This window comes from Apteryx mantelli, chromosome Z (assembly GCF_036417845.1).
Source record: "Apteryx mantelli isolate bAptMan1 chromosome Z, bAptMan1.hap1, whole genome shotgun sequence".
NCBI lineage: Eukaryota > Metazoa > Chordata > Aves > Apterygiformes > Apterygidae > Apteryx > Apteryx mantelli.
The window spans coordinates 62,171,766-62,195,139 of NC_090020.1; the positions used below are offsets into that span (position 1 = coordinate 62,171,766).

The following is a 23,374-nucleotide window of genomic DNA, read 5'->3' on the forward strand; positions in this document are numbered from 1 at the left end:
TGGCTTGGTGAGCAAAGCGCAAGGGTGGGGGGTGTTGCTCACTTGGGGCACACACACCACATACAGCTAATTCCAGTATCTGCCAAGAGCACAACGTCACAAGTTACTCCTTTAGGTCAGATTTCTTGGCTGTTACACCTTATTTATTTGCATCTCCAGTTTTCACTCTGCTAAAAAACCAAAAAAACAACAAAAAAACAACAACCAAAAAAACCCACCCAAGCGTTACAATAATAGCTCCAAAGAATCCAATGAGACTTAAAAAGAAAACAATCTCAATTTCTTACTGTCTTTTGATGCTTAAGCTTTTAGGGTGACTGACAGTCTGCAAGTGTAAATCCTAGGAGCTAGAGACTACATCTCCCAGTGGCAGCTTTAGAAAAAACATTAATCGGCTTGGGATCTAGTAACACAGACTCCTATTCCATAGTATTTATTACTGCTGTAATTGGAAGGTCACCTTCAAGACTGTTGGGGGGAGTGCAGGAAAGCACGTGAAGCAACTACCACAGCAGAGAGAGCACTGAATGATCTGCCAAAGCAAGGAAAGAGTTCAAAGGCAAACAAAGAGCAACCTGCAACTACAAATCCCTGAGATGGGGTGGGAACAGAGATTGTCAGTACCTGGGGAGCCAGATATGCATGTGTAACTGGCCTTTCCAGAACATGAGGTTGGTCATTATGCTAAATGATGGTACCTTCCACTACAACTTTATTAGTGTTCTGTAATTCACACTAATCTTTTCTAGCTGGTAGTAGTTCTAAAAAAACATGAAAGGAAAAAACCCTGCAAACTTAAGAACTGGTCAAAACTGGTTAGATTTTGATCAAATTATATGTATTAAATGGCTTGTTGGACTTGAAATAGATCATTGCATTCAAAACTTTTAGTATTAAAAAAACTGGTAGTTCAAGGCAAATTTGCTAATCCTAAAAACAAACAAACAAAAAAACCCCCCACCTTTTTCACTATGCTAGTAAAGTGGTTGCTTAGTTCTTTTTTACCCCAATGTTAATTCAAAGTGGATTAAAATCTGCATTGTTTATTAAGAAAATGTACCAACTAAAGCTTGTAAATAGCATCTGAACTTCTGCAATTTTATGCTTGATAGATTAGAACAGATATCTACCATAACATACAAAGGTAAAAACTATGGTGGCACTGCCCTTCTGCAGAGCCAAGACGCTGATGTGAGAAAAGCAGAGGAAGCTCCTGAATGTATGTCTAAGTTTCAAGCAGCAAGAAAAAGACAGTTTTACTTTTATCATCAACTTGGTAATAGACTTCTTTAGAATTGGCAGATTACAACCATTTGTTAACAATCTGTTAATTTACTTTGACAATGAACATGTTTCTTAAAGAAAACTGATATTCCCTCAGGGATTGCAAATCCACAGAGGATGGCCTAAGCCTGCTTTGAAGGTACCTGCCTACCAGCCTGGCCCCAACTGGAGGTTTCCCAAAAGCAAACCACATAGTTCACATCCTGTTGTCCAAGTCAGTTTTGGGAAACTGTCACCATCCCTACTACTTACATGACACAAATCTCTTGTAGCAGGCAATAAACAATATTCCACCACACATGCTGCCTAATTAACAGTGAAATGCCCCCTTCTCCTCCTCCTTTCCCTTTATACCCTTCTGTTTTTATCACAGTAATGAATGTTGAATGTATGTAGGGCTGTGGGCACAATTTGAACTGACAGCACTATATGAGATGGTCACAATGCTGATGGCCTATCTACTGGCTACACAGCAAGTCTTTTGGACAATTCTCATCTAGAGCCCCCCTGCCTGCTGATTTTATTCTTTGGAAGGAAAAGACAGAAACCCACCCAAGTAGTTTTATTTGAAATAATAAAGAGTTTCTGAAAAGGTATAAGTGGAAGTTTTCTGAATAATTTGTCCACAAATGGGAAAACAATTAAAATGACTAACTGAACATAGAGGTGATATGAAGATAGTTCAACAGCATCAAAACCATGATTTTATTTCAGCTTTACTTGGGGCAATTTGAAAAAGAAAAGTTGGTATTATGAGATGAACAAAATTTAGCCAAGTGATTCAGATTTGTCAGAGAAATGCAAGCTGAAGTTCTCAAGCTAGTGAGAACTGAGCTGCTTCTAAAGCCCTCCTCCTAGGTGGGTTTTATAGAAGGGACAAATTTAATTTCCATCAGCTCTTCAGGAAGAGAAGAATCATCAGGTTTTCCTAAGCAGCACTGTAGCTATTGTGGTGAACCTTTAAACACAATTAAAAGAAAAGCCATGATTTTGGGGCCGAAAACAGACTGAAGCCATGCATGTCTCTTCCCCAGCCTCCCACATTATGGGGTATCAGCAAGATGTACACCAAAACACAGCTTGCTAAGAGTGTTTCGAGTATTCAGTTTGGCTCTTCAAGAAAAGTTTCTCTTCCTTAGCCAGACAATCTAAAATCCAGACCTATCCCTATTTATCTTATTATTTTATTAAAGCTATTTGGAGACAATACCTTACTTCAGACAGGTTGACTGAGTTGAGTATAAAAATACAAGGCTGAATGAATGGAACAGAGGAATTCTAAGAAAAGCAGGTTAAAACTGCAGCTTTTTTTTTTTTCTAACAATCTTTCCCTTCTCTCCAAGAAGGAAATGAGTATTAAAAAGTCACAGACAAAGCCTGCAACAGAAATTGAAGAGAGTTGGAAAGCAATTGTTAAACTGGAGCACATGGAGCATGAATAACTGTGCACCAGAAGAAACTGCAAAGCAGGAGTTAGGAGAACAATGCATCTACAGCAAGTCATGAGAACAAGAACAGCCACCAAATCCAAGAACGAACACAGGCAGAACAGTTCTTTTCAAAGAAAGAACTGGCAGTGCTGGCTGGAGTGTGGACAGCATCAAGACCATGCCATGGATAAGGTCACATAACAGATGCCAAGCAACAGTATGATACAACTCAACGTGGCTCTGGGCCTTCTTTGTTGGAAGAACATAAAGGCTACAGAGATCACACAGCGCTGACACCAATCAAGAACCAGGGAGCCAAGATGAGGATGTGATAGCTAGCAGTCCTTGTTCTCCATGTCACCACAAGTAATCCTGGTCTCTGTGAGAAAATGAAATTAGTTTTGTTTAAAACAGATCACCTCCTCTTTTTGTACTGCATGGTCTTGCAATGAGTTTTGCTACATTTATAGTGGCAAAACAATGGAAGGAAGAAAAAAGATTTTGCTTAAGTTGTATAAGCAATAATATCAGTACAATACATAGAAGCTACTCAAATCCCAGTATCAGTCAGTCTCAACATAAGAACCACTAAGTTTGCAAAGAAGGGTACTAACCTTTCAGGAGGAAACAGCAGTGATTCCTGACAAAAAGATGGTAAGGTCAGAGAAATTCTCTCAACCAAAGAGAGCAGGCATTTAGATTATGCTCCAGTTTGCACAAGTGTACAAGACAGACCTGGGTTTGCACGAGCACGTACATTGCAGGCTCAAGACTTAGCTTCTGTTCAGAATCACAACCACCAAGTAGATTGCAGCAGCTGTATGTTCAAAGAGCTGTTGTGATACAAGACAGACTGCCAAAGCTGAAGTATTATTAGCATGAAATAAAACCTGCAAGGTAAGCTAGTCACAAATCGAGCAGTATTTAGATGACTAATTGCATCTGATTGCATATTAAATTATAGCCACCAGAAGTCCAAGATATTCCTTTCAAAGTTCTTTCAGCCACCTAAATCACAAAAGCAAAGTGAACTATCCAAAAGCTTGAGATTAAGAAGAGATACTGTGCTTATCCTTTTTCTAATCTTTCCTTACTCTATATGTACACATGCTTCATCTATGTACAACACAACTATGGAAAGCAAGACAGTTTTAGTCTTTGACACAGAAGGCTTCATTCATGAACACAACTGAAGCCAAGACTTACTAGGTGAGTCATTGTATACATCCACAGCCCCCAGCCTGATGTACAGCGCAGAGCATGCCAAATGAATTGCTATGTGGGAGTTGGAAGATAGAAGTTTAGAAGCCATCCTATTATACAGGAGAAATTGTAAGTCTCTTCTGTGGTAAACACATGGCTGGAAGCATACAAAAACGCCCTGTGCCGTCTTGCTTCAACCCCAATCTTACAGAGCACAGTTACTGTGCTCTGTACATTCACAAATACTGAATATCCATCAAATCAACTACCTGCTCTGCCCCTTTTGCCAATAGGAGCTTGGGGGATTGCTACTTGTTCCACCAGAAAAAGATTTCCTTCTGGGAAGGGTATTGTCTACGCACAGAATAAGAATACTTAGAACTGTCACTGCCCTACAAACAGTATTTGTTATACCCAAGAGTTAGGATACTCACTGGAAAATGAAGTACTTGTGTTTTTTTTTTTTTAAATGGGCTGGAGATTTCATGGCTTTGAAGTCCAGTCAGAGTGCTGCCCTAGAGGAGTTGAATGCAAAAAGGTTTACAAGAACTCCTAATTCTCTTCCCTACTCAGATTAACGTATTTCTGAACATACACCTGTGAGAAACAGGACTTCAGTTCTCCTCTTATTCCTCCAGCCTGCACTCAGGATGCTGATGTTCAATTACACAAACAGTAAAAACTGCTATAATCAAAGTTATTTGATAAACATTTTTTCTACAGAGTCTATTATATCTTAGTAGGAATTTAATTTTCAATTGTCAACAACAAATATACAGCACAGTAGGGTATTTAGTGTCTAGTAACTGTTCTCCCTCAGAAGGCCAATATACTTCACATTGGCTCAAGGTAGGAGTCAAATGAAGTATCACACAGGAGCAATAAGATGGTTGCTCTTCCTCTACAAGTCTCAATAATCTTCAGCCAAGACACTTGCCACATTAGAAAACAGAACACTGAAAGTAGCTCACAGGTGGGAAACAGCAATGGCTCACCAGGTGCCCCAGAGATCCACTGCACAACAGGGGTGGGCATGCAGTTAAACTACATCAACAGCACCTACTGGCTTGTTTCTTTCCACTGCAGAAGTCTGGTTACCCAGCAGTCACTTTGCAGCACAGCCAGGTTGGAAATCAGGCAAGAGAGCTGAGCCCAGCATCTGCACTATGAAATGCTCAACAGCCACAGGTTGACAGGAGGGCTGGTATAGCTTTCCCAGCTGGATCTCCCTCCATCCCTTATTGCAATCTTGAGGCTGTGAAGGAAACAGTATTTACATGCTCTCAGATCACTTCTCCTGGAAGACTGAAGTCTGAAAAAAACTTCACATTCAATCTATGCATCGTATTTTTTTTAAAAATAAAGTAGAAGTGTCCTTGAAAAGTCTAAAGACATCTGCTGAGAGAGCATGTGCAAACTTGTTTGTTATTACACTGGCATATTAACTGGAACAGAAAAGCATCCTGCCCTTCCCTTATAATGATACAGTTTTTTCCACATCTATTATAGGCTGGCAGATGTTCACATGTACACTTAAGCTCCAGGTGAGAAGGCTCTACTTGCAAGTTTCCTCCTTAGGTGGACATCTGTACAGGATAGCATGTCATTCAGTGTAAAGGCTCTGCTAAGTTAACCTGTGTAAAATCTGTAGTCAGCAAGCAGTTTTGACAGAGTTACTATCTCCAAGCATAAGTCAAAGTAATGAGACAGCAAATCAGAGAAAGGAATCTTGTTCTTTTCTTTAAAAACACTTTTATTCAAAAAAGAAGTAGGGTTAATGAAACCTCAAGTTCAGTAATGAAGTACTGAATTCACATTTTACATATGAAAATATTACAAAATAACCCTCCAGTAACTGTTACAGCATTTCTCAATGGTTGGGACTTGGTCATTTGATCACTCATTTTCGTCCACCATCCACAGCAATCAAAAAATCAACTTTTTGGGCAATCCTGAAAAGTGTAAGTTACATTGTTACCAAAGCAAAGGGGTTCAGTCCTCTCCTCCAGGTTTTAGTGTTCATTTGGTACTAACTACTCAGTACTAACTACTCTTTAGATCCATGCACTCTGAGCCAGTTAATGCTGTTTGCTACAGCAGTACATGATGACTGTTTTCAACAAATCTATGAAAGAGTGCTAGAAACAAAGCCCACTTGCCTTAGTATATGTATTCCATGTGTGTCTCAAATTCTAATACCTTTAAATGTTAACTGTGTTTGGGATATCTGTAAGTATTTCTCTTTGTGTAAAAAGCTAGCAAGTTCATTCTATTTTTAAACCTGAAAAAGGTATTCTAAGCTATTCTAAGGCTTAACCTCCCCTCCCCCCAGTATACATATACTCTTAGTGATCTTTATTACATGCTGTCACTGCCCAGCAATATGCTGTCTGCAAGAATAATAGCCTTTTTAGTCTCTGTATCATTCTTTATCCCTCTTTTTGTTAGTATCAGCTGTAGAGATGACCAGGGCAGTGGCACTTTTCTGCTTTTATTCCACCTCGTCATATCATTTCTCCATACACTATTTATAATGTAGGTAGAATTAAACACACCTGCCTTCTTGGCTGGATATGAAGTTTATTATGGAAGTATTCTACCGTTTTTGCCTGCCCTATAAGCAGAGGCCTCCTCTAAAATACACTGCAGTTGAATCACACTCACAAGCTTTTAATGAAAGCCCAAATAAGACAAGTTCTTAACTTTAGATATGAATGGACTGAATTTTTTTTCAGACATGAATTTTTTTCAGGCCAAGGTAGAACAGCCCCAAGATTACACAGATTTCCTATCCTATTTTAACTCAGGAAAGAGTTTAATGCCATATCTTTTATATTGTTTCACCAACTAAAGTCTCTGTAGAAATGCAGATTAACAGGACTGGAAACTGGTGTCCTGGGAAGAGTGCTGCTTTAGATTAAGTGTTTTCCAGAAGTGGTAAGACAGACAGTGATGTCATCATAGCATCAGTGTCCCTGTATACCTCACTGATAAGTGCTAGGAATAGTTAGAAGCATATGCTTAATACTTTTCACAGGCAGTCATCCATCTAGTTAAGTCTTCCCCTGACTGTAAACACTATTACCTCAGGTTGGTTTTTGAAAAGTTGCAGCCTCTGCAGATTTAAGTGTGTGCAACACACCCCAGAGGCTGCAGGATTTTGATCTTATGGAAAAGCAGCACTCATAGGGACTGCATAAATTCTCTCTCCTGGTGGCCAGTCCCTGTTGCCAAGATTTTACAAGAAGGCACACAGCAGTAACACTTCAAGCCATTCTGCTAAGTTCCCGAGTGCTACCTCAATAGAGCTGAGGGAGAGAGAACGTACTGTGAAGATTCTCTGCCAGCCACAGAATTTCTAGGGATGCGGTTTTTTTTCTTTGAAATGTTTTTTTTCACATTTCAATAGCAGTAAATCAAAAAGAACCTGTACTTCAAATTTTATTTAAAAAAAGACTGCACAATTGCTCTTCCAAACCAAAGTATGTTAGAATTTTAACTTTAGACAATAATGCCATAAAAGAAAGTTAAATAAAGTCTAGGCAGCAGATTTGCTAGGTGTAACATTCGCTCTCTTCTTTAGTGTCCTTTAGCACTAGAAGATCCACCTTTGAGACCCTCAGATTCTGCCAGCCTAGATAAGGCAATAACAGAACATAATGGATTTTTTGATGCGCTTGAAGAAGCACTTAGAGGAAGTGATACTGCTTTTCATACTGATACTCAAAGGTCTCAAGAAGTAATGCTGACTTGCTAAACGCCTTACTTATATCCAAGCTCAAAACTCCTGGCATTTAACACACAAGTCTGATTTCCCCTTGTTGAAAATGAGACTCTTGGAAAGACATCCAACCAATTAGTGTTCACAACCAGTTGTTGTGAAACCCAAAACTTCAAGTGTTAAATCTCAGAACTTGGGGAATCATTTTCTCCTCTTTCTTATCCTTTTGTTAACAAGCATATTTTAGGGCATGGACTCCAAAATACTAATCAGACTCTCTTACAGTCTTGCAAAATGAGCTAAAGAGCTTAAATTTGTTTCCTAAGCTATGATAACTTAACAAGCTACTGCATGTCAGCTGACCCTTAGTACTGAGGTCAAAGAGCATATAAATAATCATCTGATTAAAAATTTTCATCTCAATGAAAAGTTAAGCTACTGAGCTAATGTATTCTACTTGTCATTTGTGTCAGGCATTGAGTCAGTCAAGGTCAAGGTGACTAAACTATAAGTTAAGTGCTGATATTTTTGCTGTCTCTCTGAACTCAACGAGAAACATATTTTCACAGAAGCATCTACATTCCAAAAGGTTGTCACTCCTGTATCAGAGCAGAGTCTCATACTGGCAATAACAGAACGCTGATGCTATCCTGACAGCTGCTATCTGGCATATCCCTGCTGTCAAGACAACCAACCCCAGGCTTAAAAAATGATGTTTGCCTCTCTACTAGAGGGTATGACTAATTTAATGTCAAATACAGGTCTTGAGCCCTCAGATCTTTTCTTACCATGAAGATATGGAGCACATGCTACCATTTGGGGAAGGCTGGAAGCTCCATATAGAAGTAAAAGCTAGGGAATAGGCTTCCTTTTTAAAAAGAGCCAGAAAAACATGCCTAGAAATACCTTACTCAGAGTTGCCTAAACAGTTAACTTGCTCAGTCTAAGAAAGATAGCAGGAATCTCACTTCTGAAATTTATTTACATTCTCCAATCCTGCATTCAAAAGAAAGAATCACATCTCCCCCTTTATTTTTTTTTTTGCTTAAGTGATGTAAAGTTAAGCTATTTCCACCTCAGTAAGATCTCTCATAGAAAAATTTGAAGGACCTAATAATAGCCTATAATTTACTCTGTACTACCACACTCCCTTAGAGAAATTAAAGAAATTAGACACTTCTCTTAACAAATAGTTTTCTAAGCTTCATAAAAGTGCCTTTTTTGTACCAAATCTGTTAAAACATGAAAAAGTCATTCTCAGCCTATAATATTTATCCTAAATTTTAAGTCATTACAGGGTTTCTACTGGTGCTGTGCCAATTCGGACAGTTTTTTTCCCTGAAACACTGGAAGTACCACATTCTTACTGAGTTTGTAGCTACTATAAAACAGGTGAAACATTAAGAGGTTACCTTGATCTATTCCTTCTGTTCTTTTCCTTTTTAAGTTTAAAAGTGCATTTTGTTGCTCCTTTAGAGCTTCTGCAGGACAGTTGGGTCTTGGAAGCTGACTTCCTGGAGTGGGTCCTGGTCGGTTACTAAAATACTTCTGCTTCAATGCCTTAATGATAATGGAAGAAAGATAATCAAGTAATTAGTATAAAGCATCAGAACACCATATATAAAGAAGTTAACATGAAATAAAGCACTTGTAGCGACTTCAAAACTACTTAGGTACTTTTGTATCTGAAGAAAGCCTTGTGGCAACTCAAGATTTCATGGCCACCATAGCACTTGGCCTGATTTGGAAGCCAAGGGATAGATAATCGTGTACTATTATCTTTAGTTAACTAGTACTCAGACATCTCAACAAAGCTCTAGACTCCGTTGCTGGAGGTCTTGCACAAACAGTACATTTTCAGCTCTGAAGAATTTACATTCTGAATAGACAGATAAGAGAATAAGGGAGAAAAATAGAGAAAAAGAAAGATTAAAAGATCCTAAAGAATATATCCAAAGTCTTTCAGGATCAGAACACCATCTGTCTTAGTAGCTTGCAAGATGGGTCTTTCCCTAACATTTCTTAAACTGTGCTGTTCCTACAGTGTAAACAGTAAGAAAAGTCTAGTCTGAAGTAGAGTGCAAGGCAAGCACAAGTAAGCAGGGTTAATTTCCTGAAGTGGAATTATATATACTATTTTAAATTTTAGCAACTCCACAGCTTCCATAAACTGCAGTTAAGGAAAAGAGGCTAAGTAGCCCCTTAGGAAATCATTAGTCTGACTTATGCCAGTTACATCATATTCAATGCCAGCTATAAATCAAGCCAATACATTAAAGTGCAAGTTCTTTCCTGCCTTAAGCTGTGGTGCTACCAATTAAAACACTAGAATAATCATGTATATTCAATATTCAAGTGACCACACTACAAGCCTTTAGGCCTGTAAAATGACTTCATACATATGAACTAGTATAGAAGGCATCTCAATGCATACCAAAACTAATTGCTTGGAAACCTATATTGAAAGTTCTTACCAGAAAACCCCGAACATACTCCGAAAAATTCTTTTAGTAAAAAGATACCTAATGCATGCACTAATTCTCAGGTCTGAAACCTACTTTGTCTAACAAGCAGTGAAGGCGTATTGCCCTTAACGCAGCAGCTCTGCTTTTTGCATGCTTCTGTAGCAGTAGAAGATGACAGAACTATAGCTCTGAAACAATCAATTGCTGCATCTTCCTCACAGCAGGAAAGCATATTCTGAACCAGAACTGAAACATTCTGCAAGATTTTTAGTTCAGAGTCTTTCATTTCTCCTCACCAACAAGTAGAGAAATTGGAATCAGTTTTACTTGAGTATAATAGAAATGGATATTCAGATCAGAAGGCTGTTTTTTTTAAATCACTACAAATTTCATGTAAAAGAGGGATTAAAACAGTTTAAATGAAACTGAAAAGAAGACTGTATGAATTAAGGATGACAAAATCTTAAAAATGGAGTAAAATATGCTAGGTTAAGTCTTAAGTTTAAAGCTTTAAAGCTGTCAGAAGAGCATGACCCATACACCTTTTAGTTTCCTACCTTTGGACTACACTAGGAACAGAGATTTTTGGTCAGCATTGTTCATGCCTTTCAGAATTCTCTCTATAAAACACCTCCAAAATATTTCTAGTATTTTGTAGACAGAGCTATGTGACATTTCATTTCTAAACTGGCTTACTAGCTTCAAAACACATTTATCTGATATTAACAGTAGGTTAATGAACATTAGGACGTAATGCAAGTCTACTATACCTGAGTAGCTGTAACCCTAGCACAAGGATTAAATGTGAATAAGCCTTGCAGAAGATCAAGCAAATCATCACCAGCTGCACTGAAGATATGTTGAAGTGGCATTCCAGGGAAGGACTTAAACGTGACATAATCTGGAAGACTAGTCATTCCCTACAAAGACAAAAATGGCATGTACATTGTTCACATTAAGAAAGAGTTCAGGTTTTCACAGGAAATCATTTTGCATGGCTGTTTTCACAGCAGAAGCAAATTATCTTTCAAAGCACCCTGCTAATACTTGGTCACTGTAAAACAAGTAGGAATAGCAATTCGTAAAGACATTTCTGTAATTGTTACAGTTGCTTTACACTTTCCTTTTCTAAATGATCTCTCTTTCCCTTGCTTCACTAGTGACCAATACAAAAGGAAAAATTGCTAATAAAGAAAGGAAGTATGAATGGGTGTGAACAAATGAAGTAACACTAGCTTTAGTTTTTCTCTTGCGAGCTCACAAAAGTCTATTTGCATTTTCTCCAAGTTAATAATATACTGCCCTCCTCCAAGTGTTTTCAGCTACTTTTGAAATCTAGAACTGTTGAACTTTTTATTTGTGATGGGGGGGGAAAGGAAGGGGTGAGAAAGGAAAACATGTCAAGCAGTTAACAACAGATGAATCGCATACTTTTTTTTCCCCTCCCCACTTAGCTATCAAATCACTCCCATTGTCTTCATTCTATTTGGATGTCTCCATCCAAACATTAGTATGTATTTTAAACCTGTAGTCATCACAATTCAGTCATGACTACAAGCAAAATAAAATATTAACATTGAAGTAAAAAAAAGTGTAGTCTTTTCTATTCTAGAATAGAAGAGTTTCAAATTTTGAAATGCATGGATTTGCAAATTTTAGAATCCATCATCTTTGTTGTAGTCGCATTTTCTGCTTTTCCCACCTATATCTTGTCCCTCCCTCTCCCACAAACATGGACAGGTCAAACAACCCCCCCCCCCCCCCCCAAACTTCATGTGTTTCTTTTAGAATCCTGGCACAACAACACAGAATTGCTTCAGTTTTGAAAATGATTAAAGCCTGTCAAGTTAAAGCAGACAAGTTGATCAAGCATGTCAAGAACATCAAGCAACCACTACTACTTCACACAGTTAGCCACGGGAAACCACGAAAACATGCAGAAGGGAAACCAAATTTTGTTATTGCTACCCAGTGCTAACAACACTGCCATATTAATCATAGATTTGCTAAGAGAAACTATAAATCTCAGCTGCTTGTTCTCTACTTTGTGAGATCAGGCATCTGCCTTCTGAAAACTTACTCGAATATCCTGGTATGCCCTTTAATTTAATTTTAAAACTAAAATAGAGGAATCTAAAGTAAAATGAATGTCAATCTGTTAAACTAAAGGACTCACAGGCCACTGCTCTTCTGTTGGAGTGCCCAGTGTTTCAAATATCCTTGTCAGCTGATCAAGATCAGAGTCCCCTGGCAAAAAGGGAACCTGGAAGAAGGCAACAGAATTTCCGATTGAATTATTTTCTGAAGTTCAGTTCTAGAGAGCAACTTTGAATTCCCACTCATAACTGTATTATAAGCAAAACATTTTTGTATACTGGCTTCCCACAAAGAGGTGCACTGAATGTTCGACAGATTCTGCAAGCTTCTTGCAACCAGGCTTGGTATCAGTGACTTGATAGAATAGAACTAAATATAAGATTAAATAACCACAATGTTAATGTAGAATGACTAAACGTGGTAGAGGAAAGAGTTTAGGTATGCAGAGTTGCCAGTTTAAGCTCTGTCAGTCACAGTGATCTTTCTGACACTTACAACCTGAAGTTAGGTTTTATATTTGAAACACTGAAAGTGAATTGAGACTGGATTACAAAAACATCAATTAGATTGATGGGAGGAGATGACAACATGAGGTAGGGTACTGACCCATTACATGAGAAACTGCAAAACCAGTGTCACGTCTAGTTTAAACTAGGCAGACAGCAGAAAAAAGGGGATATTTGTCCAGTTTAAACTGTAGTTTGCGCATCAGGCCCACAATGCAAAATAAAAGAGACTTTGAACAGAAGTGACATTAGGAAGAATTAGAGGCAGTATTTAACAGATTAGCATAGGAAGAGCATAATGAACATCCCTAACAGGCACTGTGATTAAATTTTGATACAATGAAGGCCATTTGAACATCAAATGCTTTTGTAAAGCTCCCCGATGAGGCTGTGAACCGTAGCACATTTTCTGCTTTGTAAGAAACTGAAGAATTCCACAGAATGCAGCTATTTCTCATTTGCTTTCCTGACTTTCCTTGAGCTTATCCAACTTTAGAAGGTCTAATGCCATACTTGTGTACACATTACTAGTGCTGCTTAAACAGCCCCTCTACATTTCAATTTCTGAACTGCCAACTGAATTGTACGAGCATACCTGTTTGTGTGACAAACTGAATAAGGAAAAAGACATATTTCTAGATATTGTCAGTCAGACCAATTTCCTAATCTGATTCATCACATAGCCACACAAACATTTAAAGTACCGGGCAGAAATCAAGCATAATCTGTTTACTCCTGGAAGATATACTATATACTATCCTGAAGGCTATCTTATCCTTTTAGCTGTGTCCATACACCTGTCCTCCATTCCCCACCTCATATTTTCATCTCCTCTTCGAAGAGCCACATAACAAATGGCTTACTCCAGTAAAACATACTTAAGGACTATTACATCTGTGCACCTTACTTGGGAATGACATTGTAGCAGAAGCTTGATGTTAGCCTTCAGCTTTATTCTAGTATTGCCAGGTAAGCACAGGCAGAACATCAGCACATCCTTCACTCATTACAAATCACCCACAGTTCATGTATCAGTGATAATTATTCCCAGTTATTGGGAATAATGTATAAGCAATAGAGTGTGCACGCACCTATGATGTCAGATTTCCAGGAAGGTGACAAATAAAAGTTGATGGGAAGCTATGTGAAAGGATAACACTCACAGGACTGGAAGAGCTGTCTACTTTACTGACCTTCTCCAAGGCAGGACTTTTAACAGCTTGCTGCAATTGTTTGCCTAGCTATTCTTAAAGACTTTCACTGACTTCAACAGTTGAGGAACCTCAGTCTACTCCAAAACTTCATTTTCCTTACAGTTAGGAAGTTTTAGGAAAACTTCCCCCCTCTTCATCCTTACCTAACAAGTAGCCTAACTTCCTTTTGCTGCTACTGAAGATCACATGTAAGGACTGCATTACCCTGAAGAAGAGCAAATACAAATGCTTGCATTTAAAGACTTACCCGGAGGAGCAATTCAGCTAAAATACAACCAACAGCCCACATATCAACACCGACACCATACATTCTAGCACCAAACAATAGTTCTGGGGCTCGGTACCACCTGAAAAGAAAAATCATCTTAGGAAAAGTGACCTTTTTCCTGACGTCAAGTGCTGTATGTTGCAGCAATGCCAGAACTACAAAACAGACACTGCTCCTGGCCTGTGTATTTTCAGACACTGAAATTGAAGACCTGTGTTCTATCCTACAAAGTGTTTTGTTTTGTTTAAGAAAGATTGAGCAAAACTGTGCTTTCTTCACAAAAAGGATCAAGTGTTACCACAAATCAACTATAGTTTCAGCTGAGCTGATTATCAAACAACTGAACTGCAGATGTGCAAAGGAAAAACATTTAACAGAGTTGCATGTTACAAAGCAAATTAAGAAAAAAAAAAAGTGTTCAAGAAACAAAACCTAAGTTAAAAAACAAATTCGTTCCAGCTTTCAAAAAATCTCAATAGCAACACACCTAAGGGTAGAGATAAGTTTTGTGCAAAAATGAATCTTGACAATAGTTATTTAGAGCAGCTACTTCCAGTGCCTAAGAACAATCAAAGTTTAACACAAAGATCTGATGCCTACTGCATTTGAAACTACTCTTTCATTTCCACCTATTTGGTGTAAAAATACTCCAACTCTGTCTGAATAGTGCTAGCGTTACACCAGACAAAAAGATCTCTCTTGCATATTTTACAGTCCTCTGCTTTTTAGAAGAGTATGTTCCTTAAACAAACATGCCATAAATAACATTAATAAAAATACTGTAATGAGCTCAAGCTTTTGCTGAGGTGTCCTGTCTTATAAGTATGTGACTAACATACAAACAAGATTCTAGTCTCATGATTAACAGAAAGTAACAGTTGTCTTGCTCTGAAAGTTAGGCTTATAGGCAGCTACATACTATTTCCATGTTTCAAGAGAAAACCATACCACACGACAACCCCATAGATATATATTCTACTGGTTCTTACAACTTTGCCAAACAGTGCTTTCTTGTATTGTCCATTATGAGGCTCTCACCACTATGGCGTCGTCACATGAGCTAGGTATCAAAATTGCACATGCTAATTTAACAAGACATGTTTCAAGGGGCAATACAAAACAGCTACACAATCAATACCTAGGAACCAAAGTAGAATACTTCTTACCTTGTTACCACCTGGTGTGTATAGACTCTATTTGGACTTCCAAAAGACTTTGCCAAGCCAAAGTCAGCCAATTTTAAAACCCCATTTTCATCTAACAACAGATTATTGGGTTTTAGATCCTGTCAGTATAGAAAGCAAAGAATGAATTATTTTACTATTGATAAAAACATACAAATAATGAACCCCCCAGCAGGTCTGTAATAACAGTATTCCAAAAGGCAGGCTTCTGATTCTATCATAAATTCACCTGGGGGGGGGGTGTCAAGTATTTAAACATATATGAAAATCAGTCAGACACCCCCACCTGAATATTTTGATATTTAAATTGCAGAAATTAAAAAAGCTGCCTTCAGATTGGTTTTAGCTTTGCTGGAGGAAGAACAGTTCTGTATTACTGCATAGTTGCCAAATGAATAATAAAAAGACCTTGATAATTTTTCAAATAACTGTAGCACAAATCACGGAACTAGTACAGTTTAATACAGTAACAGTGCTAGCCAAAGTCATCTAATTTTAGATCCTTTATATAAATATATGTCTAAACGATAACCCCATCAATAACTGTTAACATTTCTGGTACTGCTACTGTCTCTCCATAACAGCTAGCACTAGAGCTTATGGACTAAAAACCTATGAGCTTCAAAATCAGCTGTTAAGACTCAAATTGTACTGAATGCCACAATTTTGTTACAGGCATAAAGGCTCTCAGTGCATGCTTACCCTGTGTAGAATCCAGTGCTGATGTAAATATTCTAATCCTTGAAGCGTCATCAGCATATATGCTTTGATGTGAGACTGTGTCAACACAATACTAGTATCCTTAATAATAACCTGTAAAGTATTAGATTGATAATAAAGCTTATTGTGCAAAATTATCTTACTCCACTTCTTTCAGCTCAAGTTGTTTTATACTTTAAGTCAAAGTTTGAATTGGAAACCACGTATTCTCTATTCTCACCATTTCTCCAGAAAAATAGATCTATTCTGAAGATCAGAAATTGAAATGGGGAGTCCAGATAGCCTATGTGAACCTTGCATAACTGGCAATTGAGAAAATGGGAGAGAAACACAAGTTTATCATTTCAGTTCAATTCCAGGCTAATACCCAAGCTTTCACGACAAGGCTGTATACTTAAAAAGGACAGTTTCTTCATGTTTACTGGCAGATTTATGTTCCCACTTCTTCCTTCTTTCCTTGCATAGCCTAAGCATCTAATCTCTGCAAATACAATGGTTCCCTCTTCTATTCCAGGACAACCTGGAGATATAGCATGGAGTAGCCCATGCTACTATGTTTTAATAAAGCTATTTAAATTGTCAACATTCATTGATTTTGACATTAAAATTCTATGTAAACATCCTATTTTAAAATATTCTGTACACTACTCTGAGACTCTCTTGTTAATATTATCTTGCAGCTGCATAGTAGCCATTCCCAAGCTTTAAGTTGTTTGAGATTTACAAAACAGCTATTTGAGACTATACAAAGAGTTTCATGTATGCTGCCAGTCACAACAGGCTGTGGTCTCAAATGATGGCCTTTGAGTGATATCACCATGCAAATAAGCACTCTGAATTATGTGCACAGCATTATGTGGTACAAAGCACTTCACTCCTCTTTGTAACTGTATTTTCCTTAATTCCAAATGTTGCATAGTTACTAATCAAACCGAATTAATCCTTTTGCAAGTCTACTAAGCAATGTAGCTTTTATTAGCAAAAACTTGTTTTGTGATCTAACCTTTTTAGTCTTGCCTTTCTCTGGTTTCAGTAATCCTGTCAACATTTTCTTTTAATATTTTATATGCTAGCCCCAATGCTTAATATCATACGTGTAATGAGTTAGCTTAACAACTACTTTTATTTCAGTCCAGAGTATGGATAATATGTGCAGATACAGATCTGACATGAAATGTCATCTCGGAAAGTCTTCCAGAATGAAGAACCTTGTATCAAAATATCCAATACAAAGACTTCTGCAAAGACAAACTACCTTAATGTCTTTAAGAATGACACATCAGTAAAATTCAGACATTCAAATACCTACTGTTGTTACATTTAGAAGAATGTTCAGTTGTGTGTGATTTTAGTATCATCAGCTCACCATTCAGTATACTTTAATATCACACTTACATGAACATATTTTGTACTAGTATTCTTAGAAATTGCACCTTCAGATCCTGGTCCATGACTGAGGTTCTACGTTATGATTGGAGTCCCAAAGAACTAACATTGTGAAGACAGCGTAATCTGTTTCTTGAGAAAATCATGTTGACACCAGGTATTTAAAATTAAAAGCATTATCAGCTGAGGACTTATGAAAATTGTCAAACTATTTTTAAGGTATGATTTTACTCAACTTACATAATGAAAGTCACTCTTCTAAAACATAGGCAAATATAAGCCTGTCAAAGAAAGATGCCTCAACTATTTTCAAAAAACATTTGAAGACACTGAAATAACAGACATCTTAAAAGATGTTAAGAGATGCAATCTTACCTCTAGATCTGTTTCCATAAAGTCAAACACCAAACTAATATTTGATTTGTGTCCAAATGCATCTAGAAGCTGGAAAATAACATATATCATGATGGAACTCTAATACTTCCAATTTTCTAAAACTCTCCACCATTTTAATCTGCATGTAGATCTTCAGGTTGCTAGGGTGGGTGAGGGAAGAGGAGCAGGGACAGGGACACAGCTACCTATTGGGAAGAACTGATAATTAAAGGACAGCATGAGCATCTGACACCTCAGTTTTGTCTTGACTGACTTTCTTTTATACAACCCTTGAGAAATTGTACTATGTTTGTTTGTCCACTTGCAACGTGAAAATTTTTACTCAGTTTAGCTTAACTCAGTCTCCAAAAATCCCATTAAGTATGATAATAACATTTTACAATTGCCCCTCCTTCCATTTGGGATTTTCTTTAAATCTGGAGTTAGAAACTTTTAAAACAGGAATAACCTTATCACGTTAACTACAACAGATATTCTAATGCACACCTTGCCCTCTACTGAGGTCATCTACTCTACCAACTTCCTACTACTCTTTAAAGCAGATTAAGTTTCCTCGTGGATTCTGCTTTGCATATGTTTTCTGCAAATATGCAGTATGTAGAAGTCCTAAGTGTTGGGCTTGCCAGCTACCTTTCAAAGATACTCTTAGGCATGTATTCATCTTTGTAACAAGCTTTCAAGGATAAACAAAGCTCTTTGAAGAATATCCAAATAATCCTTTCTTAAGCAGTGTAAAGGTAGAATCAATTTTTAATTTAAGATAACACAACTGTGATGCTGAGGAAGACCAACAGACCATCTAGCCTGGTATTCTACTTCTAAGATCAGGAAGATAGATCCTCCATGGTGAGGTTCATACCTTAGACTCTCAGTATGACAGCCCATGTGATTTACTCAAATGCAAAATACTTGTTTGTGCAGTTTATAATAGCAAGGGCTGGTGTTCATGCTCTCCCTCTGCAAATTTGACAAAAGTCTCAAATTATCTACGTTAGCAAATTTTAAAGTATTTTCAGCTCCAGATAAGTATTTGTACCTGTAAATCAAACTAAAATGCAATTGAAAGGGCACAGGTACTGCTCCGGCCCACAGAATTTTAACTATCAGCATTAAAACCTAGTAAGCCACATGAACACCACTTTTCCACTGCCTATGAAAGCCTGCTTTTAGCAGTTACCAGAGCCACACGAAGCAAATCACCAGGTAAATGCAGCATTGCACTTGTTTGCATGTCTATCAGAGAGATGCAAAATCTGGTGATCTAAACGTCCACAATTCTCCCCATCATTATCTTTCACTTAGTAAAAAGTAAAAGGATTTCAAGAGAAAAAAAGTCTGTCTTTATTACTGAAATTGGTGCTTTGCAGTAACAATTGTTTTACTGCCCTTCATGGACTTGAGAAATAGCAAAAATAAGAATTAAGAAGCATTGTCATGACACAACGAATTCTAAATTTCAGTGTGAAATTGCATGAATAGTATGCAAGGACCGATTCTAGAAGTAGCATTCATTTTACTTACACCAATAATATTTGGATGGCTTAGCTCCTGTAACAACTTTATCTCTCTGAGGGCTGTTCTGTTGATTCCTACATTGAAAGAAAGATGACAGAGATGGAACAAAAAATCAAAAACTTTGTATTAAACTCCAAACAAGAAATCTCTTATTCTGTGACTTGCTGTTAAAATCTGCTTCCTCTCTGCTCAAAAACTGATTTCAGTTCGTGACTTTTGAAGTACATTGCTGCAGTGGATGTATACTTTTTCCAGAGCAAGTAGGTTCTACATCACAGTAGTCAGAAAATTTACATTATGAAGCTACATATGCCCCCTTTTGGCAAAAAGGGGAAGTTTTAGCATAAGTTTAGAAAAAATCTTTAATTTTCAGGTTATAGTAAGCTTTAGTTCTGTTTTAAAGAAAAGGTGCATCTTGCAAATATCAGTTCCTCAAAGTGTTTCATTTCCAAAGGGACGCAAAATGACAAGCTTCATAAAAAAGTATTTCTTTTCTTTTTAAAATAGGATTATTTAATAAGGTACACCATGCTCTTGTGTTGCGGCATAGAAGTATAGTGGCCTAAACCCACTCACCTAGCTCGAATCCTAGAAGAGCTGGATTTTATAAAGAAGAGACTGGGAGGTACATTTTGGCAGTCACACCGTACTGCATCAAACCATGATTACTGAAAGGTAACAATTCATTCTTCAAAGATGCTAGTATAGGTGGCTCTTACCTGACTGGCAAACCAGCACTCCTGTGGTATGTTGTCTAAGAAGAGCTTCAGCTATGCATGAGCTGAACAACAGCAGACCTGTTCTCCCAAACTCTGGATCTGATTTAACACATCAGACTGTACCACAGTTTTGAGCAAAGCTAGGTGGATTACTCTGTACTCCTGCTTTGCCTATTTTAATTGCCTATTTTAGAATCAAGCAGACTATGTTTGCTTTCAGGTGGGCAAGTGCCAAGATTCAGAAAGAAAGATGCCATTTATGTTACCAGATAACACAGGGAGACCAGACATGATCCAGGTCACTGTTATTAAAAACATCTTTGAACTATAGCTGAATATTCTATAGGCCAGAAGTAATAACTGCCCTCAAAGCACATCAGTCCACTGCAGACCAGGTGGATCATGGCTCTGTGGCAGCTGGCCCATCTGGAAGATTCTGGGATTGGCACTCGGTTTCTCTTTGAGAATTCTTCCCCAAGGGTGGAACGGAAGAGCCGAGAGCCAAGATGTTTCACTGGGAAGCAGGCAGCCTGATGCAGGATCCCTGAAAGACAACACCCTGGACACATACAAAATTTTACCACACCGCACAGGCGGTGAGAGAAAACCAAGAGTTGTGGGTTTTACTTACTATATCCTTACCTAAAAGCATGTGGGTGGTCAGAACACACGATCAAAAAGATACAGCTCCATGGACATGATTTTCAACACAAACCAACAAACAAATCCACATACAGTCAAGAGTTTAAGATCTTTTTATTAATTTTTGTCTCAGCATAAATCACAAAAAAATGGAATGCAAGTGAAACATCCGAAAACAGAGATAAATGTTCTCACCTGTCATACACACAAACACCAATGCAAAAAGGTATTCTAAACTCAGTAATGTAAATTAGTTTATTTAGCTGTGATTTTGGCTGTGTATTAATGAAATAATTATTTTGCACTACTCTACACTTTATTCATGTTTGTATTTCTCTTAAATTGAGTAGTTCGCCAGTTAAGCCTTCGCATTTAGACATATACTGCATATGCAGATATTTCTGCTGCTTTTTGTTGTCCCTCCAGGTTGGGAAGAAAACCTTGATTATGATATTGTGGGAAAACAACAAGATGTGGAATTAAGCCTAACACTAAAAGAGGTGAGCTCATTTTTTCTCAGCCAAGTTATGATGTGGAAAATTAACCCAAGAATTTACAGAAACAAAGCAAACAAGACACAAGTTATGCAGTATAAATTTGTTAAAAACTTACCATCTTTAGCTTCTGATCTATGTCCAAGTTTAATCTAAAAAGAAATGTTTCATATTATTTATGGGACCCAACAGTGGATAAATTCCTTAATGTTACTCCTCTAAGACAAAATGAGTTTTAGTACCACAAAGCGCTTAACAAACTAGACTTATTTATTTATAGAGAAAATTGATTTCACAGCATTAGCTTTTATGCAAGTTTAAAAACATTCATGATGGCTGAAAAGAGACATAATACAATCTGGCAGAATAAGATGCTTTGTAGTCACAAAGCTAAATTACATGACTGACAAGCTTCTTCCCAGGAAAGTCAAAGTAACTGACAGTCTGGACTTATTTTCAATACAAAAACTTACTGTAATGTCTTCAGATAGTATGAAGTGAAACAACTTCTGACAACACAAACACATTTTCATCAATTGTATTCAAACAGTTAAGTTGCAGACCTAAGATTGCTTTTGTCAGTATTTTCTCCACCATCAATTCCAAAGAGTTTATTCAGAAGTAACACAGTTGGATTGAAAGAAATAAGGGGCAGCAAGAGAAAGAATTGAAAAAGTAAGTCATTATCAAGGACTAATAAAACCTGAAGTCTGAAAGCGTGTGTTTCTTTAAAAGATATACCCATTTGCCAAAAAAATTAAATTTCAAGTTGCAGACCAAGTAACCCTTAAGAAACTCGGAAATGTAATACGATTGAAACTACTCTTTCTTCTCAGAAGAAGAATATTAAAGACAACTGATTTGGACCATTTAATCAAAGTGCTTTACGATTAAAAATTAAACCTCCCCCGTTACCCATTAAATCCATCCAAGAAATCATTAAGCAGGCAAGAGCAAACAGATACTCGACCACACAATGGAAAAATATTCGGACGCTCACCTTTTTAATAGCCACGATTTGGTTGGTGTTCTTATCTCTCGCTTTATAGACAGTAGCGAACTAAGGGAGACAAGAGAAGGCCTTGCTTGCATGACCGCAGCAGCAGGGCTGGCCACAAGCGCCACGTGCGGCCTCGTCACCAGCCCGGAGCCCGGCGCTGCAGCTGCGGACCCCAGCCCGGCGCCCCCGCGGGGCGGCCTTCCCCGCGCGAGGCCTGCCCGGAGCCCGGCGCTGCGCCCCTCTCCCCCACAACCCGCGCCCCGCCGCCGCGGGGGGCCCTCGCGCAACGGCCGCAACGGCCGCTCACCTGCCCCTCCCCCAGGAAGTCGAGCTTCTCGTAGCGCTTGGCGCGCGCCCGCGCGTCCATCGCCGCCGCCGGGGGAGGGGGCAGGGCCGCGACCCCGACCACTGGGCCGCACGTGGCCAGCGCCGGGCCGCGCGCCGCTTCCGGCCCGGCGGGGAGCCCCGCCCCGCCCTGGCCCCGCCCCTGGCAACCGGCGGCGTCACGGCGGCCCTCCTCGCCGCGCCTCCCGCGAGAGCAGGAGACTCTCGCGAGAGCCGCGGCCGCTGCGCTCCCGGGCTGGCTGCCGAGGAGGAGGCGGGAGGCGAGGACAGGCCCGGCGTGCGGGCGCGCCGCCCTGGGCGCTGGCGCCAGGGAGCCCAGCGGCGCGGCCTCCGGCGGCCCTCGCTCGCCGCTGAGCCGCCGCACCAGCCGAGGGCCCGGGTTGCGGCACGTGCAGGAGAGGGACAGGCGGCTTCTCCTAACCACCACAGTTTAGGGCCCCGTGCATTAGCTTAGGCCAAAACGAGCACGACTTACTAACGCAGGAGGCTGTAACTGCATTAGGTGCACACTCTGTCCAGCCTCACAGTCTCACTTTTTTTCTGCCACGTGAAAGCCAATAGCTAAAGACTACATACTATTGTTATCTTAAAAATCAAGTCCAGAGATCAGGTACATTATGTAGGTCTAACTCTAATCAGATCCAGATAACTTTCTTGAAAAAGCTAATGGTTTAAATAGACCAAGAGCAACCTATTTTTATTTTGTTCCCAATCTCAGATCTGAAATTTAGACTACTGCCCCCTGGATTCCACTACCAGACAGAAGTTGCATAGCTATTAAGAAC

At 38.8% G+C, this 23,374-nt stretch overlaps 1 protein-coding gene across 3 annotated transcripts; it reads right to left on the reverse strand.

Annotated features, from left to right (window-relative positions):
- Positions 1-4,651: 4,651 nt before the first annotated feature.
- On the reverse strand, positions 4,652-22,689 carry CDK7 (cyclin dependent kinase 7). 3 transcript variants are annotated; one of them, XM_067315196.1, is made up of 12 exons: positions 22,552-22,689; positions 22,245-22,304; positions 21,363-21,396; positions 19,396-19,463; positions 17,854-17,922; positions 16,075-16,185; positions 15,355-15,473; positions 14,168-14,267; positions 12,280-12,366; positions 10,874-11,023; positions 9,051-9,198; positions 4,652-5,172 (listed from the first exon to the last, which is right to left on the reverse strand). In XM_067315196.1, the coding sequence occupies exons 1-12, from the start codon at positions 22,609-22,611 to the stop codon at positions 5,156-5,158; spliced, it is 1,023 nt and encodes a 340-aa protein (XP_067171297.1). In that variant the 5' UTR covers positions 22,612-22,689; the 3' UTR covers positions 4,652-5,155. The 3 variants fall into 3 exon arrangements, with proteins under 3 accessions (XP_067171297.1, XP_067171296.1, XP_067171298.1); XM_067315195.1 differs by lacking the exon at positions 4,652-5,172 and adding an exon at positions 5,645-5,869; XM_067315197.1 differs by lacking the exons at positions 4,652-5,172; positions 12,280-12,366 and adding an exon at positions 5,645-5,869.
- Positions 22,690-23,374: the final 685 nt, after the last annotated feature.